Source organism: Aspergillus flavus, chromosome 1 (genome assembly GCF_009017415.1).
Source record: "Aspergillus flavus chromosome 1, complete sequence".
In the NCBI taxonomy this organism is placed as follows: domain Eukaryota; kingdom Fungi; phylum Ascomycota; class Eurotiomycetes; order Eurotiales; family Aspergillaceae; genus Aspergillus; species Aspergillus flavus.
In genome coordinates this window covers 3871156-3890099 of record NC_092406.1, presented here as the reverse complement: position 1 = coordinate 3890099, position 18944 = coordinate 3871156, and the positions used below count along the sequence as shown (strand labels likewise).

General features: G+C 47.2%; 6 protein-coding genes across 6 annotated transcripts; 4 read left to right on the top strand and 2 right to left on the bottom strand.

Annotated features, from left to right (window-relative positions):
* Positions 1-286: 286 nt before the first annotated feature.
* F9C07_1445 (putative mitochondrial phosphate carrier protein) lies at positions 287-2069 on the top strand. Its single transcript, XM_041288189.2, has 8 exons — positions 287-313; positions 370-416; positions 489-792; positions 858-1022; positions 1081-1334; positions 1386-1731; positions 1785-1804; positions 1864-2069. The coding sequence occupies exons 3-8, from the start codon at positions 505-507 to the stop codon at positions 1934-1936; spliced, it is 1146 nt and encodes a 381-aa protein (XP_041140554.1). The 5' UTR covers positions 287-313; positions 370-416; positions 489-504; the 3' UTR covers positions 1937-2069.
* Positions 2070-2585: 516 nt separating this feature from the next.
* On the top strand, positions 2586-3252 carry F9C07_1444 (uncharacterized protein; the record flags this gene model as incomplete). Its single annotated transcript, XM_041288197.1, has 5 exons — positions 2586-2625; positions 2705-2735; positions 2792-2861; positions 2940-3062; positions 3121-3252. 5 exons carry the CDS (start codon positions 2586-2588, stop codon positions 3250-3252), a joined length of 396 nt encoding a protein of 131 aa, XP_041140555.1.
* An 810-nt stretch (positions 3253-4062) lies between these two features.
* On the bottom strand, positions 4063-5510 carry F9C07_1443 (uncharacterized protein; the record flags this gene model as incomplete). The annotated part of the gene is made up of 5 exons (XM_071508098.1): positions 4063-4715; positions 4774-4827; positions 4880-5002; positions 5082-5159; positions 5324-5510. 5 exons carry the CDS (start codon positions 5508-5510, stop codon positions 4063-4065), a joined length of 1095 nt encoding a protein of 364 aa, XP_071365874.1.
* Positions 5511-9625: 4115 nt separating this feature from the next.
* Positions 9626-10414, bottom strand: F9C07_1442 (60S ribosomal protein eL33; the record flags this gene model as incomplete). The annotated part of the gene is made up of 5 exons (XM_041288194.1): positions 9626-9723; positions 9815-9957; positions 10022-10075; positions 10217-10226; positions 10390-10414. 5 exons carry the CDS (start codon positions 10412-10414, stop codon positions 9626-9628), a joined length of 330 nt encoding a protein of 109 aa, XP_041140557.1.
* A 2789-nt stretch (positions 10415-13203) lies between these two features.
* F9C07_1441 (glucose-6-phosphate 1-dehydrogenase) lies at positions 13204-15193 on the top strand (the record flags this gene model as incomplete). The annotated part of the gene is made up of 9 exons (XM_041288206.2): positions 13204-13293; positions 13351-13371; positions 13444-13788; positions 13856-14053; positions 14116-14200; positions 14260-14336; positions 14391-14598; positions 14652-15023; positions 15084-15193. 9 exons carry the CDS (start codon positions 13204-13206, stop codon positions 15191-15193), a joined length of 1506 nt encoding a protein of 501 aa, XP_041140558.2.
* Positions 15194-15714: 521 nt separating this feature from the next.
* On the top strand, positions 15715-18928 carry F9C07_1098447 (sucrose transporter). The gene is made up of 8 exons (XM_071507536.1): positions 15715-16332; positions 16406-16431; positions 16494-16738; positions 16797-16863; positions 16914-16985; positions 17038-17227; positions 17287-17402; positions 17455-18928. The coding sequence occupies exons 1-8, from the start codon at positions 16235-16237 to the stop codon at positions 18336-18338; spliced, it is 1698 nt and encodes a 565-aa protein (XP_071365873.1). The 5' UTR covers positions 15715-16234; the 3' UTR covers positions 18339-18928.
* Positions 18929-18944: the final 16 nt, after the last annotated feature.

Sequence of the window (18944 nt, the reverse complement as noted above, 5' to 3'; positions counted from 1 at the left end):
AGCAAACGATACGAGGTAAGGAGGCCGGTTCGTGTTTTGACAATATCGCAAGGTGAGGTCTGTTCCAATGGACGATAAATTTATCGATTGCGGCCCACGAGAGCCTTAGTCTCCGCCCTCTAAGCGGATCGGGTTTGGCGCCAACCAGAAGTGGGTGAGACGATACCATTCGACGTCATTGCCGGCCGCTACCGCAGTGTCAGATCTCTCTTCCTTTCGGTTGTTCGGACTGAGTCACTTGTCATTTTACTATTTTCATTTTACTATTTATACTGTCATACTGCTCCTTTAACATTTTTGAATGAAGAAAAAAGTCGGTAGTTCGAGTGGTTCGTGTCCCAACTGTTTTTGTACTCATTGAGATACCAGTTGCCCTACAAGTGGGGACGATCTTCTCTATAGATATACAACCCCCAGTACGTGCGGTTTGGTCCTGTGGAGACCTCTCAACTTACGATAAACCCAATATTTTGACACGGCTCAACTAGGAAATCCCTCGCCAAGATGTTTCCCTCTGAAGACATCATCAGTAACACGTTTTCCTCAAAGCACCCTCTAAACCAATCCGGAAAGCAGCCGCAGCTTTCGAGAGCACCAGGAACAACGAGGCGGGAGCCGTTTCCAGCATGGAGTGTGATTGATGACACCAAAAGCAAGGCAGATGCCTTTGCAAAGGAGGCGTCACGCGAGTTCAATGTTGCAAGCCAAAAGGCTCAGGCGAAGACTGGCAAAATTGAACCGTGGACTCCCAAGTATTATGCGGCCTGTACAATCGGCGGACTTCTTGCTTGTGTAAGTTCCCCCTTGTAATATGATAGTCGCTACATTCCCTATTTCAATCTTCTGATTATGGATAGGGTCTTACCCACACTGCTGTGACGCCACTAGATCTCATCAAATGCCGACGCCAAGTTGACCCCCAGCTCTACAAAAGCAACTTAGTGGCGTTTCGTACGATTCGCGCCGCAGAGGGCTTCAGAGGAGTGTTTACTGGCTGGGGCCCTACCTTCTTTGGATACAGCGTACGCTGGTGATTCAATTACTGACATATAGTATACAGAGCTGACTAACAGAATAAAGGCACAAGGAGCGTTCAAGTACGGTGGCTATGAGTTTTTCAAGAAGTTCTACAGCGACCTTGTTGGAGTGGAGAATGCAAATCGCTGGAAGACGTCCCTGTATCTCACAGCTAGTGCATCTGCCGAGCTTATTGCTGATGTAGCACTTTGTCCTTTCGAGGCCGTCAAGGTGCGAATGCAGACAACAATCCCACCTGATATCCGATCGACTTTCACAGGGATTTCCAACGTCGTTTCGAAGGAAGGTGTGGCTGGGTAAGCACTCAGTTATACATTTTGCAGCTGGACTGCACTGACTTCGAATAGACTTTACAAGGGTCTATATCCGCTGTGGGGTCGGCAGATTCCGTACACCATGATGAAGTTTGCTTCATTCGAGACCATAGTCGAGATGATCTACAACTACCTACCGGGTCAGAAGTCTGATTACAACAAAGGCGCACAGACTGGGGTGGCCTTCACTGGTGGCTACTTGGCTGGTATTCTTTGCGCTATTGTCTCCCACCCCGCTGATGTGATGGTGAGTAAATTGAACGCAAACAGACAGCCCGGCGAAGCCTTTGGTGCCGCTATGGGCCGGATCTACAAGGAAATTGGCTTCGCTGGCTTGTGGAATGGTCTTCCTGTCAGAATCGTCATGATTGGAACTCTGGTAAGTCGACAACGGACTTTGTTGAGGCATCCGCTAACCAAAGGAATTCGTAGACCGGTTTGCAATGGATGATGTATGTATCACTTGATGCCCAATTTACTGTTTTGGGAGTTGACTACTAACACATGCCAGTTATGATTCATTCAAGATCTTTATGGGTCTTCCCACTACCGGTGGAGGACCTGCCGCCGAACAGAAGAAGTAGAAACGATTAGTGGTGTCAAGCCTACTACAAGCAGTAGGTGTCTTGTCATCGTAGGAATGTAGCGAGGGAGACTGCCATTCTGGTGATTTATAGCTGCGTAGTAGTGCTCATGAATGTGAATCTTTTTACGAGTATTCCAATACCAGCTGCCAAGAAACGGTGCCTTATCCACGGGACGGGTTATCAACGATCGTTAGTCACGGACTGGACCAATGGCTTGCATCCCAGCCCCGTTATCTTATCATTTATCTACCCGATTGATGGACTTGCGACGACGTCACCGAGTTAGTATATGTCGATTGTGAGCCTGATTCCTGATAAACTCCGGGTTCAATAAACTCTTAGGGATCTTTCGGGACTTCCAGGGTCTAGTCCTTCTCCTGAGTCTGAGGAACCGCTTGAGACCCTCTCGTTGGTTTTCTGTTCCTAAACTTTACCTTTCAGCTTACTTCCGCATCCACTTGGAATACTTCTCGAAAGCGCTGACAGCCCACCGACGCATAGATATAAATACTGAACAGTCCTAGCCCGAATTTCGCGCGCAAGCGACTTCTCTCCAAAACCACCAAGTATTCCATCCCAGCTCTAGGCGCGGCGCCTACCGACCTACTCAACACCATCAACTAAACCCCATATCACCCCTAGCACCATGGGCGAACACGAACCCATCGTATCGCACGGCCGCGGAGGTGCGCTCCCTTTTTGGATACATGATCAAGCCCATACCCTCTCACCCAACTTGCGCTAACATACCATCTCCACACCCAGGCCAAGGCAACATCGGCGCCGACCCAACCCAGTGCGCTCCAACACCTCTCACTTCCACACATCTCCCATCTAACAAACACACCACAGATACGTCGACGGCGGTATAGTCCGTGAAGGCGTCTACGGAGACCAAGGCGACGGCGCATACTCCGCCGGCGTAAGTGCATACATACCTTCCCCCTCAACCCCAAGCCAAATCAACCATGATGGACCACTAACCTTTATACGGCAATAGCGCGGCGGCGCAGGCAACATCGGCTCTCCTCACGTGCGCCCCGCAACAGGAACTCCTCACGACGCGGAAATCATTCCCGAGCTGGCGATTCGCGGTTCGACCGACGGCGATTATCACACCGGTGTATGTTTATTCTTCACTCCCTCCTTGCGTACATGAGAGTGTGTTCTGATGATGTCAGCGCGGTGGACAAGGAAACGTTCATCTTGACGAGGCGCATAAGAAAAGGGATGAGGAGAAGAAGCAGCAGAAGGCGGCAGCGCATGATGGGTGGGCGGATAGATTGAAGTATAAGCTTCTTGGGAAGAAGTGATCTTCTTCCCCTTTCTCCCTTTTTCCCCGTCTCCCTGCCTTTGTTGAGAGTGGGTAGGAGATGGGTTTTTATTACCAAGGTAGTAGTCGTGTGGTTCTTGTGTGTTTATGTTTATCTTGATTCCCATGTTTTGTGATTTGGTTGATAGTTATTTGTACCTGAGAGATGTTTATTCCTTGTTGAGTTTATACATAGCTTAACGTTCAGTTCTAGATACTGTCGAACTCCGGCGAGAAGCTATAGAAGCCTCGCTAAGATATGATTCCTGCAGCGTTAAACCCTATTTGCGTCGTGTAAATTACCGATGTGATCTCTCACATTTTGCATATTGATCGACGGATCCGCGTCTAGAACCAGAAGCTGGATTTCAAGACCTACGGCAACCGATCCTCATTTCATAAGAACAAAATGAATAAATTCACCCATATCACTGAACATCACATGGATGATGCTTTTGACAAGTACTAGGCCCTTGAAACTAATAGATAAATCCACCATTGCTTCCTGTGTATCGTGATCTCGTGAAGTCCATCAACTGCGTGCTTGAAGATGAATAAGAGCAACAAAACAGCAAAAAAAAAAAGGCATAACAACAAGCTAGTAGCTAATTTTAAACATAAGGAAGAAGAAAAAACAAATACACATAATTTCCTGCGCTGTCCCGTTCCGTAGATCCCATTGCTGTACTCGAGAATAAAACGCCAAATGAGTTATTACATCCGTTATGTGAGGTGAGAAAACACGTATTGAACGACAAATAATTCGGGTCGCTTAAAGGGGGAGAGGCAAAAGTGGAGGACAAGAATTGGACTAGTCCTTGCTGAACCTTCGCTTAAACCAGCTTTTTCGCTTCGTATCGCTCGCATCGGAGGCGTTCGTCGCTTTGCGTAGATGGCGACGGGTGGTGGGCGCACCTGCGGCTGAGGCTGGTCCACCCACGGGGCCTCCAGCGGTGGGATCGGCGACTGGAGCGGAATTCCCCAGCTTAATTGGTCCAGTTCCAGCTGCGCCAGAGGCTAACGCACCGCCATTGTTGAGGTTCGGTTCAGGGCCGAATCCCGCGAACCCAAACCTTTCTGCGACTGCCTGCTGTTGCTGTTGCTGTTGCTGTTGCTGTTGCTGTTGTTGTTGTAGCTGGTCGATTGAGCTGTTTACAGAGCTTGGATCGGTTGAATTGTTGGCCCAGGGATCGGTATTGCTTCCCGACCCAGACGCTGCCGTCACGTTTTCGTAGGATTTCTGGTAGACATTAGACCCATATCCATTTTGTGCACCATGATAGTCGGACTCCATGCGTTGCCGACGTGGTCGCCTTCCGCTGCCTTGGTTGTATGGGTAGTAATTCTCAGGGGGCGGCCCGCCGCCATAGTTGCCCTCCATGTAACTCTCCGGTCGGGAATATGTTCCACGTCCATTGTAGTGGCCATTTTGGTCGTTATAGCCTCTGTGGTGACCGTTGTATCCTGTAGTGAGTCAGTAACGAAAATAAACGTGAATGTGATGAAGTTTTGTGTGACGCACCGCCGAAGTAGCTACTGCGTCTACTATATTCCGCTGCGGGTGTAGATTCATGGTCTAGTTATCTATTAGCATTCTATAACAAATAATCTGCCGAAATCTAACGTACCTGTTCTTGCGTATGATACTGGTCTGCTATTATACGATCCGTAGATAGCGGCCTCAAAAGAACGAATTGTATCCAGCGGACGCTCAAGTCGAGGACGGGTGGGATTGGAGAGATCGGGGTCAGCTATTCATCGAAAATAGATAATCAGTCCATCGTCCCCCTATAGCGAGGCACCGTGTAATCAGGAGAATTGTAAACGAACTTATGACATTTCCGTACTGGTCTTTGTGCTGCATCTCCCTTAAAGAGCCGATAGTGGACTTTTCCAAAGCAACCAACACTAAATATGACCTGTCAGTTCGGAAAGATGTGCCAAAGCGATCGGAGAAATAAAATATATCAACAGGGCGGGGTTCGAGAGAAACAAAAATGAGGACAGGTTCAATGAGAACACAACTGATAAGGCACGAAATCGGAACATGGGAGTTAAATATGGTAACATACTTGGTTGCGCCTCGCTCATAGCAACCATGGGGTCGGCTTTGGTATGTAAAGAACGTTTATGTTTCTCCTCAGCAGATTCGGTGAGACGGATTTTATTGCTGCCAGAATTGCTGGACTTGTCTGACCTGCCACCGAAACTGAAACCTCGACTGTGTCTCGGAGGCGCGGGCTGTTGGGGGGACGCCATTTTTAATACTCGCCGTCGTCCTTAGCGCCTGATAACTACCCTGGAACTTGTTTCGTAGCGATCTATCTGCACTATAGCGGCCGCTGTGGAGCGCAACAGCAAGTGGAGTGGAAACCGCCAAGGAATGTATGATTCAATTGTAGCAGACAGCGACTGTCTCAGGCGCTTGATTTCCACGAACCCTTGACAAGGCAGCCAACGAAACGAGCGTGTGCAGGCGCGTGGGGGAAATTTGGGTCCGCTCCCTAACCTGACGTCTAGTTTGGTTTTTCTGGAATGGAATATTTATACCCCTCGAGTCCAGAAAATTGAATGCCCCAATTGCTTGTCCCAGTCTTCCGTCCCAAGAAAAAGAAAAGCAATGCTCTGTTGTTGTGGTTATTATCGTCGTCGCAACAGAAGGCGTGCTGCAACTGGTACAGGTTGTCAAATAAATCTATCAGGCGATCGGCAATGGATTCTGCAAGATTGTCAGACCAGGGAACAGGCAACCGATAGGATGGTTTAGAGGGGAAACGGACAATGAGCGATCGACAATAGTAGCGATGGATGACAAGTATGTGTATGTGGAAGACAGTGGCCGTGTATATGGTCGGCAAACGAAAGTCGGCAGGAAGAGATAAGAAAAAGAGAAAGAAAAACAATGAGGTTTGGTGATCAGTTTTAACTAAGGTTCACCACGAGGACTGTCGAGGCCTTTTTGACTTAACGTGGATTTGGGGTTGACGACAGGCGCCACGCAATAAGAGGGGAAAAGCAGTCTTCTGTATGGACAACCGGTTGGAACGTCTCCTATCAGCGTATTCGTTCCAGGTTCCGCCGTAGTTTGGTTTTGGGTCGGACGATGGCGTTAGTCAAGTCCAAGCGGACTGGCCAGAAGTTGCATCGGTCTATTCTTAGATGTATATCGAGTAGATCTATACAGCTTATGTGTAGTTGACTTGATGACCATGACCGGGCTGACCATGCTTCCTGGTATTTTTATTCTATCAAAACATCTTCCAATCCTTATTTTCCTCTTACCCATTTTCGGGATGAATCATTAGACTTTCAGGGTCGAGAAACCAGTCTTTTTTCTTTGATTCTAATTTGCTTGGTACCTCGTGACAGGACCGATTGAACCGCGGGTAAGAAATTTCCCTTCAGAGTAGCCTAGAAATAAATAGAAAAAGAATAAAGAGACTACTAATCAATTTATTTTCAAGAATACATTTTTACAGTAGGGTAAAAAAAAAAAAATCAAATACCACAGGGTAGAAGGAAAAGCAAGTCCAATAGCAAACAAGAGTCAATCTGTGTGCGTTACGCAAGTTCTCCTCACTGGACCAGAGAAAAGATTCGACCAGCCACCCAACCCTCCAACAATGGTTTTCTTTCGGCTCCAGATGTGTCAGGAACCAACCTGGGAGCTGAAGTGATACGATAAGGTTGCAAGACTGTGTTGTCAAACCCACTGATCGTCCTGATCTTCTTTCTTGCGTAATGAATCAGGGATCAATCAGAAGATTTTCATTGCCTCATTGCCTACGGTGACAGCGCTACATCACCGTTACTCAATCCAATCTCTCCCGTCTCCCTTGCCAATTTATTTTGCACTTCTCAATCAGACAGACTCCCACCGATGTCTCAGCAAGGTGGTATTTATAATACATAGTACCAAACCCGTACTGAAATCGTTGAGCAAAATAAAAAGTCACATTGATTTAGCGCCATACACTAACTGACCTTTTCGCTCATCCGCCACCATCCCATTGGTCACGGGGGCAACTAAATCCTGATGTCTTGATATCATATAATCATGTCCAATTGACTAGTCGGAGAATCTGCCGAGTCTAGCTGGTTCACAGGCTGGCAGCAACCTCACCTTGTTTTATGCTAGCAGAGACTGCACTAGTTAATAATTTATGCGAGAGAATAAAGCATTCGACATAAATATATAATTTACACCACATGACTTGTTTTTCTTTCGGACGACCCTTTCCCCAATAGACTTTCTATGTTTACATCCATAGAAGTAACAATCTCTGCTATTTCAGACTTGTGCCAAGATACTCACAATTATTGTTGTCAAACCATGTCCAGGAGGGCGCCAATGGAGGGATCCATGATGATCTTCAAATTACATTATGCAGTGGGTCATCACAGTGGGGGATGGCGCCTACTTTAATTCTGATTAACTCGGTTCGAAGAGAAACCACCCCATGCAAGGAGGCTAGATTCTAGAATTCCAGAATCGTGTAGCGCCCTCGCCGCAAAACTGGGGGATAGTTTTAGGGCTTGTTGTCTAACATCTCTCCCTAGTTGGAATATCGCAAGGTGCTCTTGTTGGAAATACGACGTCATGGATGTGGTTCTTGTTTACCTATCGAAGTATAACTGGATCTATATCGAATTATTCAGGTTCAAGCAAATGTGATTGAATTGAACATATATGACATGCCGATATGTCGGTCAATGAGCAGATCAAGTAGTTTGCAAGACATACTAAGCTTTTCTATAGAAGCATGGATTTCCTGTTTCACCTGTCGATTCTTAGTTCCATTTCACTCCAACATGCACACGGTCAACTTAGATTTAACCAAGACAGTGAAACACTGTTCTCACTTCTCGATGATTTCCTTTATGTCTTTCCTTTGCCAGAAGGAGTCTCTATTGGGCTACCTCCTGCCACAAGTGCTGATATAATATTTACATCCCAACCCCCAACTACAGGAGTCGGCGATTCTCAAATATCCAGTATGCTCTGTGGTATGATGATAACAAGGCATGTGATGACCGATACGCTCAAACATAGAGGCACTGTGATCCGCACCCTTATACCAGGCCTCAACCAGTATACTACTCCATGGTATACTATTACATTGCCGTCACACCCGCCTTTCGTACATCATACCATGACCCCTGCAAGTTACTGGTTCTGACTCAATACTGTCAACCTCCCGCAAGTGACAATCGAAGGGCTCCGGTTCCAGACAAGTCCATGGTATGTGCCCAGCAATGACTCCATGTTTCGGTCAGTTACTCTTCATGTAGCACAGTTTACCTACAGAATCAGGCGTGACGGAAGAGCTAGGCATAACATAAATTATCTAACGGGAAATCGGTGTAACGAAGTGACATGATGGTCTCTATTTTTGTGACACAATACCATGGTCCCATAGTAGGTATAGGACTAGACTAAACCTCAGTTTGTGTCTTTGGTTGAATGGCCCCGGAGGGTATTTAAGGCATATATTGGTCTAGGTTCATAGATTTTGTAATGAACAACTGGAGATAAAAACATATCAAACTTTTTCAATTTACTTTTAGAAGTATATCCCAGAGCTGTGAGTACGCATCAGAAGCAATATATCATTGCGTACCCCACGGGAATACATTCTGTCCCAACAGGTCCTGTCTACTAACAGCCCAGACTAGCAACTGAAGGTAGAACTGCCCAAAACTCACATATCAATAGTATACACAAGACGCAGTCGAAATGACGTAAACTACGGCGTCCATAATTGACGTATGACTCTTCAATAGTAAGGTTCGATTTACAAATTGTTAAAGTGTACGGATACAGCAACATACCCCCGGAATTTGAAGATAAAGTCATAGCCATCGACGTCATGAATTTGAGCCAATGTCGCATACGGGGCTCATCTAGACTGAGGTTCACTTTCAACATCGCGAGCATCGGGAAAGGTCTATCACTGCAAGTGGCTGCTGCTTGCCTATCTCGTCATCGTTCCAACCTAGACTTCTATTCGAATAGGACCCGCCTAACGTCCGAACGCGAAATTGAATCATCATGCTGAAATGGTATATTGATTGGTGTGATGTGCGCCGAGTGGTGGAGAAGCCATGGTGTCAGAAAAGACACATGATGCTTGCCGGTATTGAGAACGGGTCAAGCGTTTTCTAATGCCTAGTAACTGACAAATATCCATGTTGTGAAGAAGACATAAAAGTTCTTTTATTTTAATTCGTAGGGCTGGTCGGCCCTGCCTCTCCCACGAACATTATCAACCCGCCAACTCCATCTCAACATTGGCTCATACCGTCGACTCCTTGCCCGACTGTCTGCGCGAAGATTCCGGAGTGCCAACTAACACATAATAAAAGCGAGTCATTTAGATGTTGGAGGGGTAGAGCATGACGCGGACAGTAGCGCCGAAGGACTTGGGGGGGAGGTTGTGGCGAAACTGAGCACGGACAACGCCGGAGTTTCCTGTGGTATTCTAATGTCAGTCCTGCATTTCACTGCAGTTTCCAACACCATTGCCTGAGTTCCTCGCGCTATATAGCCCGGTTTCACATACCGTGAGGACGAGTAACCTTGCCCCAGATCACCCGGATGTTGGAACCCCGAACCTCGCGCTTGGCCCGGTAGACGAAAGCGACCTTCTTGCCGAGGTAGAAGTTGGCAGCCTCGGTGTTGTCAACACCGTCGATCTTGATCAGACTATATCACCGATGTCAGATTCCATGTCCCAAACTTCCTTTCGATATCAGATGCGGATCGGTACCTGGTGTTGGGGTTGACCTGGCGCTTGGAGCGCTGGTAGCTCAGGTGACGTCCCCTAAAGAATAATTCGTATTAATCCTCTGCTCTGATCATCTGTCGTGGTCCCATCCGTATCCCCATCCTCCTCGCAAGCGATTCTTGATAGACATATATCATTTCCGGATAGGCGCGACACGAAATAGTTGTGGTAACTTACTTGACGTAGACTATAATTCAAAAACATTAATGTTAGCATATCGTCTCCAACCGAGCTTCATGAAGCATCCTCCAAGCTTAGATCCGACTCCAAGTGATATCCGTTGTCGCACACCCCATAACCATAACCATAACCGAAACCATAACATTCAACAACTCCAGAGGTGTACTCACGTCTGTGACCGTGTTCCGAAGGCATTCTGACGGCGGTTCTGAGCAACAGCGGGCAACGCAAACAAGTCGAGGAAATGACCCGCAAAAATGTCGTTCGGGTTGTCGTGGTTGTCGTCGCTTCGTAGGTATGAGACGGCGTTCACAATTTGCGAGGGTGTGTTCGGTGCGACTCGCCCTAACCCGTTTCGGGACGCTTAGCGAGCTGACTGGTCACCTGTGGTCGACCCCAGCCAGGGCTAGCCAAATCCCGTGATGGAGCATGGGCAAAGGCCGCTAAGCCTACTTTGGCTCCCGCGGAGAAACAGATCCTCCTGTCCCCGAGATAAGCATCGACTTTAAATTCCTGCTGCAAGTCTCCACCGCATCGTTACCTTTTTTGCCGTCGGGCTACTGTGGTCCGAGGCCGGTTCGGGCGGCTATTCTAACGGCATGGAGCATCTGTCCAGGACTGCACCCCGCTGACAAAACGTGATTGAGAGTCACAGTAGACTGACTCTTCAATGACGACAAAGGCCCCATCACCCCTGCAGAGGGATCAGGTGTTGTTGTCACGGGTTACCACTTGGGCTTCCGTTTGCACTTCATCAAATAGGGAGCTCGGCGCATACATATAGAGTAAGAGCTGTTATTCTGGGTGCATAATAAGGGGGCATTGGGGTTTGATTCACCATTGCAGTGGTGCTCATCCAGTGATGTAGTATGTACTCCGAGTATGGGATGTACTCCGCTACGGAGTTTATAACTAAAGACGGCACCCTTACAAAATGATCATACCGGGAGCACATATTTGGAAATACAGCGAGTTCCGCCCCACAGGCAATCGGCAGCGACCTCTACTCCGGAGTATATGATGTTTTACTCTGACGATACACTGTTGTATCCTGGTATGGCCGTAGAAGTTTATAAAGAAAAAAGGGAAACAAAAAGAGAAGAGGGAAAGTAATTGGAAGCTCGCTACTTCTATATTACATCTACTACCTAAAGACAACAGCCCGAGTCACTATCAAATTCAATACCCGACTCGGTACAGTTGGGAGGCTAGGTTCGGCGTTAAAGCAGCCGAGTCGGTCTGATTACATTGTCATCCAGACTTTCTTCTAAACTTACGGGAAAATAGAATCCGTAATAATTGACTGGCAGTTATCAACTTTGGATGACAAATCCGCCGATCTATCTCCACGAGTACGGTCACCGGGAGTGGCTTTAGGAGCACGCAGTTCCGGCTACCCTAGCTTTCCTCACAGCTTCTGGCGCCATCGATGCAATAGGCCGGCCTGTATGTACATACCCTGTAATACAGTGGAGTCCGAAATCGCTCTTTGTGTACTGTAACCGGAGGGATACTTTCTAGTCAATATATTAAATGAAACTATACGAGGGGCAGATTCAATTGTTAAGGTGAATTGAAGATGAAACAGCAAAGTGATGGTAAATATGGGCTTGGAATACTATTCACCCAGGCTGTCGTTGTAACCCTAATTTCAACATGCGTCCTCCGTAAGACAGTTAGCATTTAGATTGAAGACGATTACCCTTCGCAGGAGAAATTTACTCGAGATGTCTTACTCTTCTTTCACGTCTATAAAACAGTTATCTCCATTCAGGTGATATGATATGCATCTTACTTGAGAATAAGCGGTTGTGGAACATAAGATTACCAGCCAGCTGATAGATCGCGCGGGGTCAGCAACATCCAACAGCTGCTTTGGATATGGAACGAGTGGTACTCAGTGGATCTGAATTTTCCGGTAGATTTAGCCCAGTTTATCTTCGGATAATTTCAGGGGATTACTATGATCTGATATTTTGACGGTAATACCAGGTTACAAACATGCTCTACAGGTACGGTGGTTGTAGTTACTACTATAGGTAGTGCAGTAGGGCCTGGTGGCTAGTTCAACTGTCACGTATGAAAATGGAAACTATGATATAAGAGGAGAGAGGGATTGCCACGACCGATGGGACCTGGAGATTAGCTAGGAAATTCACTACAAGATGATAAGCCAGCAAGAACATGACCTTCTAGAAAGTCTAGAAGCATATTAAATTTATAATACAGAATTTGAATTCATGAGAAAATCTTATGTATGTATGTAGAGGTACATACAATGATACGAAGGGGTGGAATAACAAAAAATAAAAAAATAAAAAAGGAGAAAGATCATGATAATAGAATTAAATAATAATACCATAATACCAGAGGTAATACATGAAAGAGTGAGAGCCCCGCGGCAAATTAGGCCTCGTGCCCCACCATCGTAATGCAGCAGCAGCTCTAAGCAGAGCCCTCTCACGGCGTTAAAAAAGTACACTGCTCCGCCGGAACTGTTGGGGATTTTTCCAACAAACCTCTCCTCTATTTCTGACTCCCCTTTTACTTTTTTCCCTCTCCTCTCGAAAATAGACCTCTTTCTCCTTTCCTACATTCCTTCCATCCCACTGCGACCCGACCTCCTATCATAACATCATGGCCAGCACAATAGCACGTTCTGAGGAGCGCCAGAACGCCGGGTGAGTGTTGACCACATCCTGTCTCCCGCTGACATCACACCCCTCTCTCTCAACTGTTCCGCCCACTTTGTCCACCTTCAAACCCGCCATGACAACGCGCGCTCGAAGCATTTCAATCTGGAATTGATCCCCATCAATTATATGTATTATATAGAATTCGACCTCTAGACTGCATTTCTTGGCTCTGCTCTATTTTTTTTTCCTAAAAAAAAAAATTATCCTTCCATCACATACAGACCCCCATTGATCGACATACACCATTCACCATCCCTGCTCTGCAAGTGCCTCTAATTCGCTGCTAACATGGAAATTTCGCTTAGCACCATCGAGCTTAAAGATGACACTGTCATTGTAGTACTTGGTGCATCGGGAGATCTCGCGAAGAAGAAGACGGTGGGTGATCCTGCGAAGCTTGGTGCAAGAAATCGACCGGAAGCTAACGTCTCATAGTTCCCGGCACTTTTCGGCCTTGTATGTACCTGCAGACTAGACCTCCAATGAGGGGTTGAGTATTCCAGTTTCCCTGGCTGACCCTGTATCTAGTACCGTAACAAGTTCCTTCCCAAGGGAATTAAGATTGTCGGCTATGCCCGGACAAACATGGACCACGAAGAATATCTGAGACGTGTGCGGTCGTATATTAAGACCCCCACTAAGGAAATTGAAGAGCAGCTGGACAGCTTCTGCCAACTATGCTCCTACGTCTCGGGCCAATACGACAAGGATGAGTCTTTCCAAAACCTCACTAGACACCTTGAGGATATCGAGAAGGGTCACAAGGAGCAGAACCGTGTCTTCTACATGGCTCTCCCCCCCAGCGTCTTTACTACTGTGTCGGAACAATTAAAGAGAAACTGCTACCCCAAGAACGGTGTCGCTCGTATAATCGTGAGTCGCTTTTTATGCCGTCGTCTTAAGCAAAAACGGTCACTCATGTGTGCTTCATTTGTTATAGGTCGAGAAGCCATTCGGTAAAGACCTTCAGAGCTCTCGTGATCTCCAGAAGGCGCTCGAGCCCAATTGGAAGGAAGAGGAGATCTTCCGCATTGACCACTACCTGGGTAAGGAGATGGTCAAGAACATCCTTATCATGCGCTTCGGCAACGAATTCTTCAACGCCACCTGGAACCGTCATCACATCGATAATGTGCAGGTACGCATCGGACAATTGCTCAGTTTGGTCTGGTTATTTACTAAATGACTTTATTGCTCCAGATTACCTTTAAGGAGCCCTTCGGCACTGAGGGTCGTGGAGGCTACTTCGACGAGTTTGGTATCATTCGTGACGTTATGCAGAACCGTATGTAACACGTTGGTTGTTCTCACATACGAGCAAGAAAGCTGACCCCTTTACTGCAGACTTGCTTCAGGTGTTGACTTTGCTCGCTATGGAGCGCCCCATCTCATTTTCTGCCGAGGATATTCGTGATGAGAAGGTAACGGTTTCTTTCAACTAACTGCCCTACGTTCTGATATTGATGCATTAGTAGGTGCGTGTCCTGCGCGCAATGGACGCCATTGAGCCCAAGAACGTTATCATCGGTCAGTACGGAAAGTCTTTGGATGGAAGCAAGCCCGCATACAAGGAGGACGAGACAGTCCCTCAGGATTCTCGCTGCCCCACTTTCTGCGCCCTGGTCGCATACATCAAGAATGAGCGGTGGGACGGTGTTCCTTTCATTATGAAGGCTGGCAAAGGTACAACTTCCCCCCTACACTCCCTGTGTTGTTCGCATGCTTACAGTCCCCAGCCCTCAATGAGCAGAAGACCGAGATCCGTATCCAATTCCGCGACGTGACTTCGGGCATCTTCAAGGACATTCCTCGCAACGAGCTCGTCATCCGTGTTCAGCCCAACGAGTCCGTGTACATTAAGATGAACTCGAAGCTTCCTGGCCTGTCCATGCAGACTGTCGTGACCGAGCTTGACCTCACCTACCGCCGTCGCTTCTCCGACCTTAAGATCCCCGAAGCTTATGAGTCCTTGATCCTTGACGCCCTGAAGGGCGATCACTCGAACTTCGTTCGTGATGACGAGCTTGATGCCAGCTGGAGAATTTTCACACCTCTTCTGCACTACCTTGATGATAACAAGGAGATCATCCCTATGGAATATCCCTACGGTAAGTTGTGGATCTGTGTTGCATATGGTATGGGAGTTTCTGTGACTAACGGTGGACTAGGCTCTCGTGGACCTGCCGTTCTTGATGACTTCACTGCCTCGTTCGGTTACAAGTTCAGCGATGCTGCTGGTTACCAGTGGCCCTTGACTTCCACCCCCAACCGTCTGTAGACGGGGAAGGCTTATGAGGCTAACGAAAGTGTAAAAAGGACAAAAAAGGGGCAAAGATACTAATGCAGCATGATTGAGTTTGTTTTTATTGTTATGGTATGTTTGGGAATTTCGGTTTGAGTAGGCGGCTTTTTTAAACAATCGGTGGGCCGGCAATGACGGAGTACATCCATTTTTACCACCCAGCTCTAGAAACGAATCAAGTGAATATTACGAATTTCACGAAAGATGCGCAGAGCTCACGCTACTGTCCTCCAGGAAAAGAGACCAAGCCGATTCTCAGACTTGGCGGAGGGAACAAGGAGATATAAAAAGCATACCCCTGGATCCCTGTAGATGAATTAGATTAGTATTACGTACGAGTCAGTCGCCTGGCAGAATGTCGATGTTCATTAGAGAGTTCGTGATCAGCTATTTATAAACCACCCTTCCAGGTCCCTTGTGGGTCTGGTAAGATTAAAATTCATAGACTGCTGCCGATAAGATTGATTGAATTCTGCCCTGACGTTCCCGGGGGCCCGCATGCGTCTGTTGGCTGGGTCCCGCCCGTGACTTTCCCCTTCCTTTTCTTTCTTTCGTTCCTTCTTCCCTTGGTGCCTCAATTTTCTCCTAGCGTTCTTTGCTTTTAAATGCGATTGACCCTCCCATCGGATTACTTCTCGGTATAGAACACCGCTTACGCGCTTCCGTCCATCGGTCTTCGAGGTTTCCACGTCATTGTTCCCGGCCATTGGATCTGCGCTGCATCATCCCATGCTATTTTTATCACAGACACACACTGCGACGAGCGCAATCCTCCTCCAACGTCTACCGTCGGCTATTGATTACTCGTCGAGTTCAAACTCATAGAAGCCCGTGCACTTTGCAATTACCATCCAGACTCCTATTTTCCCCGACAGAATCGAGAGCTTGTCGACTGCTCTAGAACGTGCAGTTGCCTCATCGCGGGCACGAGACCAGGTGGACCTAGCCCATTTGATGGAAAATTGAGGTTTTCTAAGAGCGTCAATTGCATGCAAGCATCCAGCGATCTAATTAAGGATGCCACAAGCTGCAAGATGGGTGGGTTCGCCCTCCATCAAGGGACGAACAGAGGCAATGCGGATGGCACTCTTGACATTTAGTCTGTTAGGGTTACAGTACGTTGACCACCGTTGTCGGTATCTACACTGTCTGTGATGAACATGATCCGCTAATATATCTACGGTGCAGATTTACTTGGGGTATTGAAATGACCTGTAAGACCTTTCCTTTTCCTCCGCCGCCCAACCGTCCTCTAATCAGAACCTCCTCGACATAGACTGCACTCCGTACCTTCTCCAGCTCGGTCTCACTAAATCCCGAACATCGCTTGTCTGGATCGCTGGTCCTTTGTCCGGGTTAATTATTCAGCCCCTCATTGGCGTTATTGCAGATCGGTCCCGATCGAAATGGGGAAGGCGAAGGCCATTCATGATTATAGGCTCATTGATTGTCGCCATGTGTTTACTAGTATTAGGATGGACCACAGAGATTGTCGGCCTTTTCGTCAAGGATGCAGAGAAGGTAAACTGAGAAGCATGCCGAGGTATAAGCAAGAGCTCACATGGGGATTATTTTCTAGGCCAACAGAGTTACCATTGCGCTAGCAGTCCTTAGCATTTATGCCGTGGATTTTGCCATCAATATCGGTGAGTGTGGGGTACTGAGGAATTATAAGGTTCTATCTAATAGCGTCTAGTACAAGCGTGTTGTCGGAGCCTGATAGTCGATACGTTGCCTATTCCATCACAGCAGGCTGGGTCAGCATGGGGTACGTTTTTCACCCATTGCCGAATGCGAACTACAGACCTAACATCCTAAAGCTACTAGAATGTCGGCTATTGGCCAGCTCATTAGTTATGTCATCGGCTCAATCGATACAGTTAGCATTTTCGGCACCACAATTGGCGATACTCAATTTAAGCAAATGACAGTTATCGCTGCGCTATCCTTACTCATCGCCGTTCTGGTTACTTGTTATGCGGTGAAGGAGAGAGTATTGATTACTGCTAGGTGAGTCGAGGACTGAGGATATGCCCTAAATGCGGTTTGTTGACTTGTGGCGGCGACAGAGACTCGGAAGGAAAGGCCGGAGCTTTCCAGGTCATGTCTCAACTATTCAAAACTACAATGGACCTGCCCCCTCGCATTCAAGCCATCTGCTGGGCTCAGTTTTGGGCATGGATTGGTAAAGACATCCTGGTGAAAACCTTGGTACAGCCCTCGCTAATTTATACTAGGCTGGTTTCCGTTCCTTTTCTACAGTACCACCTGGGTTGGTGAAACATATTTCCGTTACGAGGTTCCAAAGGATGCGACGCATCCGACCGACATGCTTGGTGAGGTCGGTCGAGTTGGCAGTTTGTCACTGGTCGTCTTTTCGTCCATAACATTCTTCAGCTCGGTTCTGTTACCATTCTGCGTACAGCCTCCAGATGACAGGAGGCCTAGATTCACACCACGGCCTCCGCCAGGAATTGCCGCTTTGCTTAAGAAGATCACTTTGATACGCCCGGACTTGCAGACGACCTGGTTGATCTCACATGTGATGTTTGCAGCTACTATGATCTTCGCACCTTTGGCCCGATCCCGGGCCTTTGCAACCTTTCTAGTGGCCTTGTGTGGAATCCCATGGGCTGTCAGCAGCTGGGCCCCTTTCGCCTTTATGGGCGTGGAGATAAATAAGCTAGCCCTAGGCCCAACGCAAGCCTCGCGTCTGTCCGGTGTCACTATGATTACATCTTCCAGTATCCGTTCTGGGGCCTACAGCGATAGGAGCGGAGATACGGAGATGGATGTGCTGCGTCTCAACCACAACGACACAGACAGCGATAGTGACACAGAGGGTGGCGCCTCCGATTTACCATCAACAGGTGAATTGGCTGGCATTTACCTCGGTGTGCTGAATGTGTATACGACACTGCCACAATTCGTCGGCACATTTATCAGCTGGATAGTGTTCAGCGTTATTGAGCCAGGCAGCACAAAGCGAGATGCCTCGGAGACGCAATGGATAAACCTCGATAAGGGTTCGCCTAATGCCATCTCGATCTGTCTGTTTATTGGCGCACTAAGTACGCTTGTGGCCATTGAAGCAACCCGACGATTACGTCACGTTCGATAGTGATCGTGACTTTTCTCTCTTCTACATTATATCTATTCTATCACGATGAAAGAGGGAGTCTAGTTGAGGCTTTCTGATATTATACTATCTGATACCCAGATTCATTCAGCGATGTATTATTTGTGAGTATATGGGGTTCTTTCTGAAGTGGCATCTTTCAGGCACAGGCCGACTGAGCCTGCGCTGATGATTGACTGGCGTTCACATATTTGGGGGATTGCTCGCCACATACATATTAGCATATGACGGTATATATTATTGAATTAATGATAATTATAATGTATTATACTACACTTTCTATATACATAGTGGGGTCTACTTCATGAATATACTGATTGAGGTATGTATTTCCGGTGATATATATTCTCGACACAATTTTGTATACACTCGATACGAACGTAAACTATGCTAAGGAAACAGCCATCAAGACATACAATTACAAATTCCTCTGTTAACCTGTAAGCTGTGGGATTTGCTGAAATTGTCAAGTAGCCACCATGAGCCCTATTTGATCCATGTCCTATCTAAGGGCCGGGGAGGGGAAAAAGGTTGTCAAGGGCCACGAGGTAATTTACACCGAGATGTGCTAATATAAAGCTTGATTTA

Excerpts from the sequence above, each read along its gene's own strand:
- F9C07_1098447 (XM_071507536.1), top strand. The coding sequence starts at position 16,235 with ATGCCACAAGCTGCAAGATGGGTGGGTTCGCCCTCCATCAAGGGACGA. Across the intron at positions 16,864-16,913 it reads GGATTTTGCCATCAATATCG|TACAAGCGTGTTGTCGGAGC; the intron begins GTGAGTGTGGGG and ends AATAGCGTCTAG. Across the intron at positions 16,986-17,037 it reads GCAGGCTGGGTCAGCATGGG|CTACTAGAATGTCGGCTATT; the intron begins GTACGTTTTTCA and ends AACATCCTAAAG.
- F9C07_1445 (XM_041288189.2), top strand. The coding sequence starts at position 505 with ATGTTTCCCTCTGAAGACATCATCAGTAACACGTTTTCCTCAAAGCAC. Across the intron at positions 1,335-1,385 it reads TCGAAGGAAGGTGTGGCTGG|ACTTTACAAGGGTCTATATC; the intron begins GTAAGCACTCAG and ends GACTTCGAATAG. Across the intron at positions 1,805-1,863 it reads ACCGGTTTGCAATGGATGAT|TTATGATTCATTCAAGATCT; the intron begins GTATGTATCACT and ends AACACATGCCAG.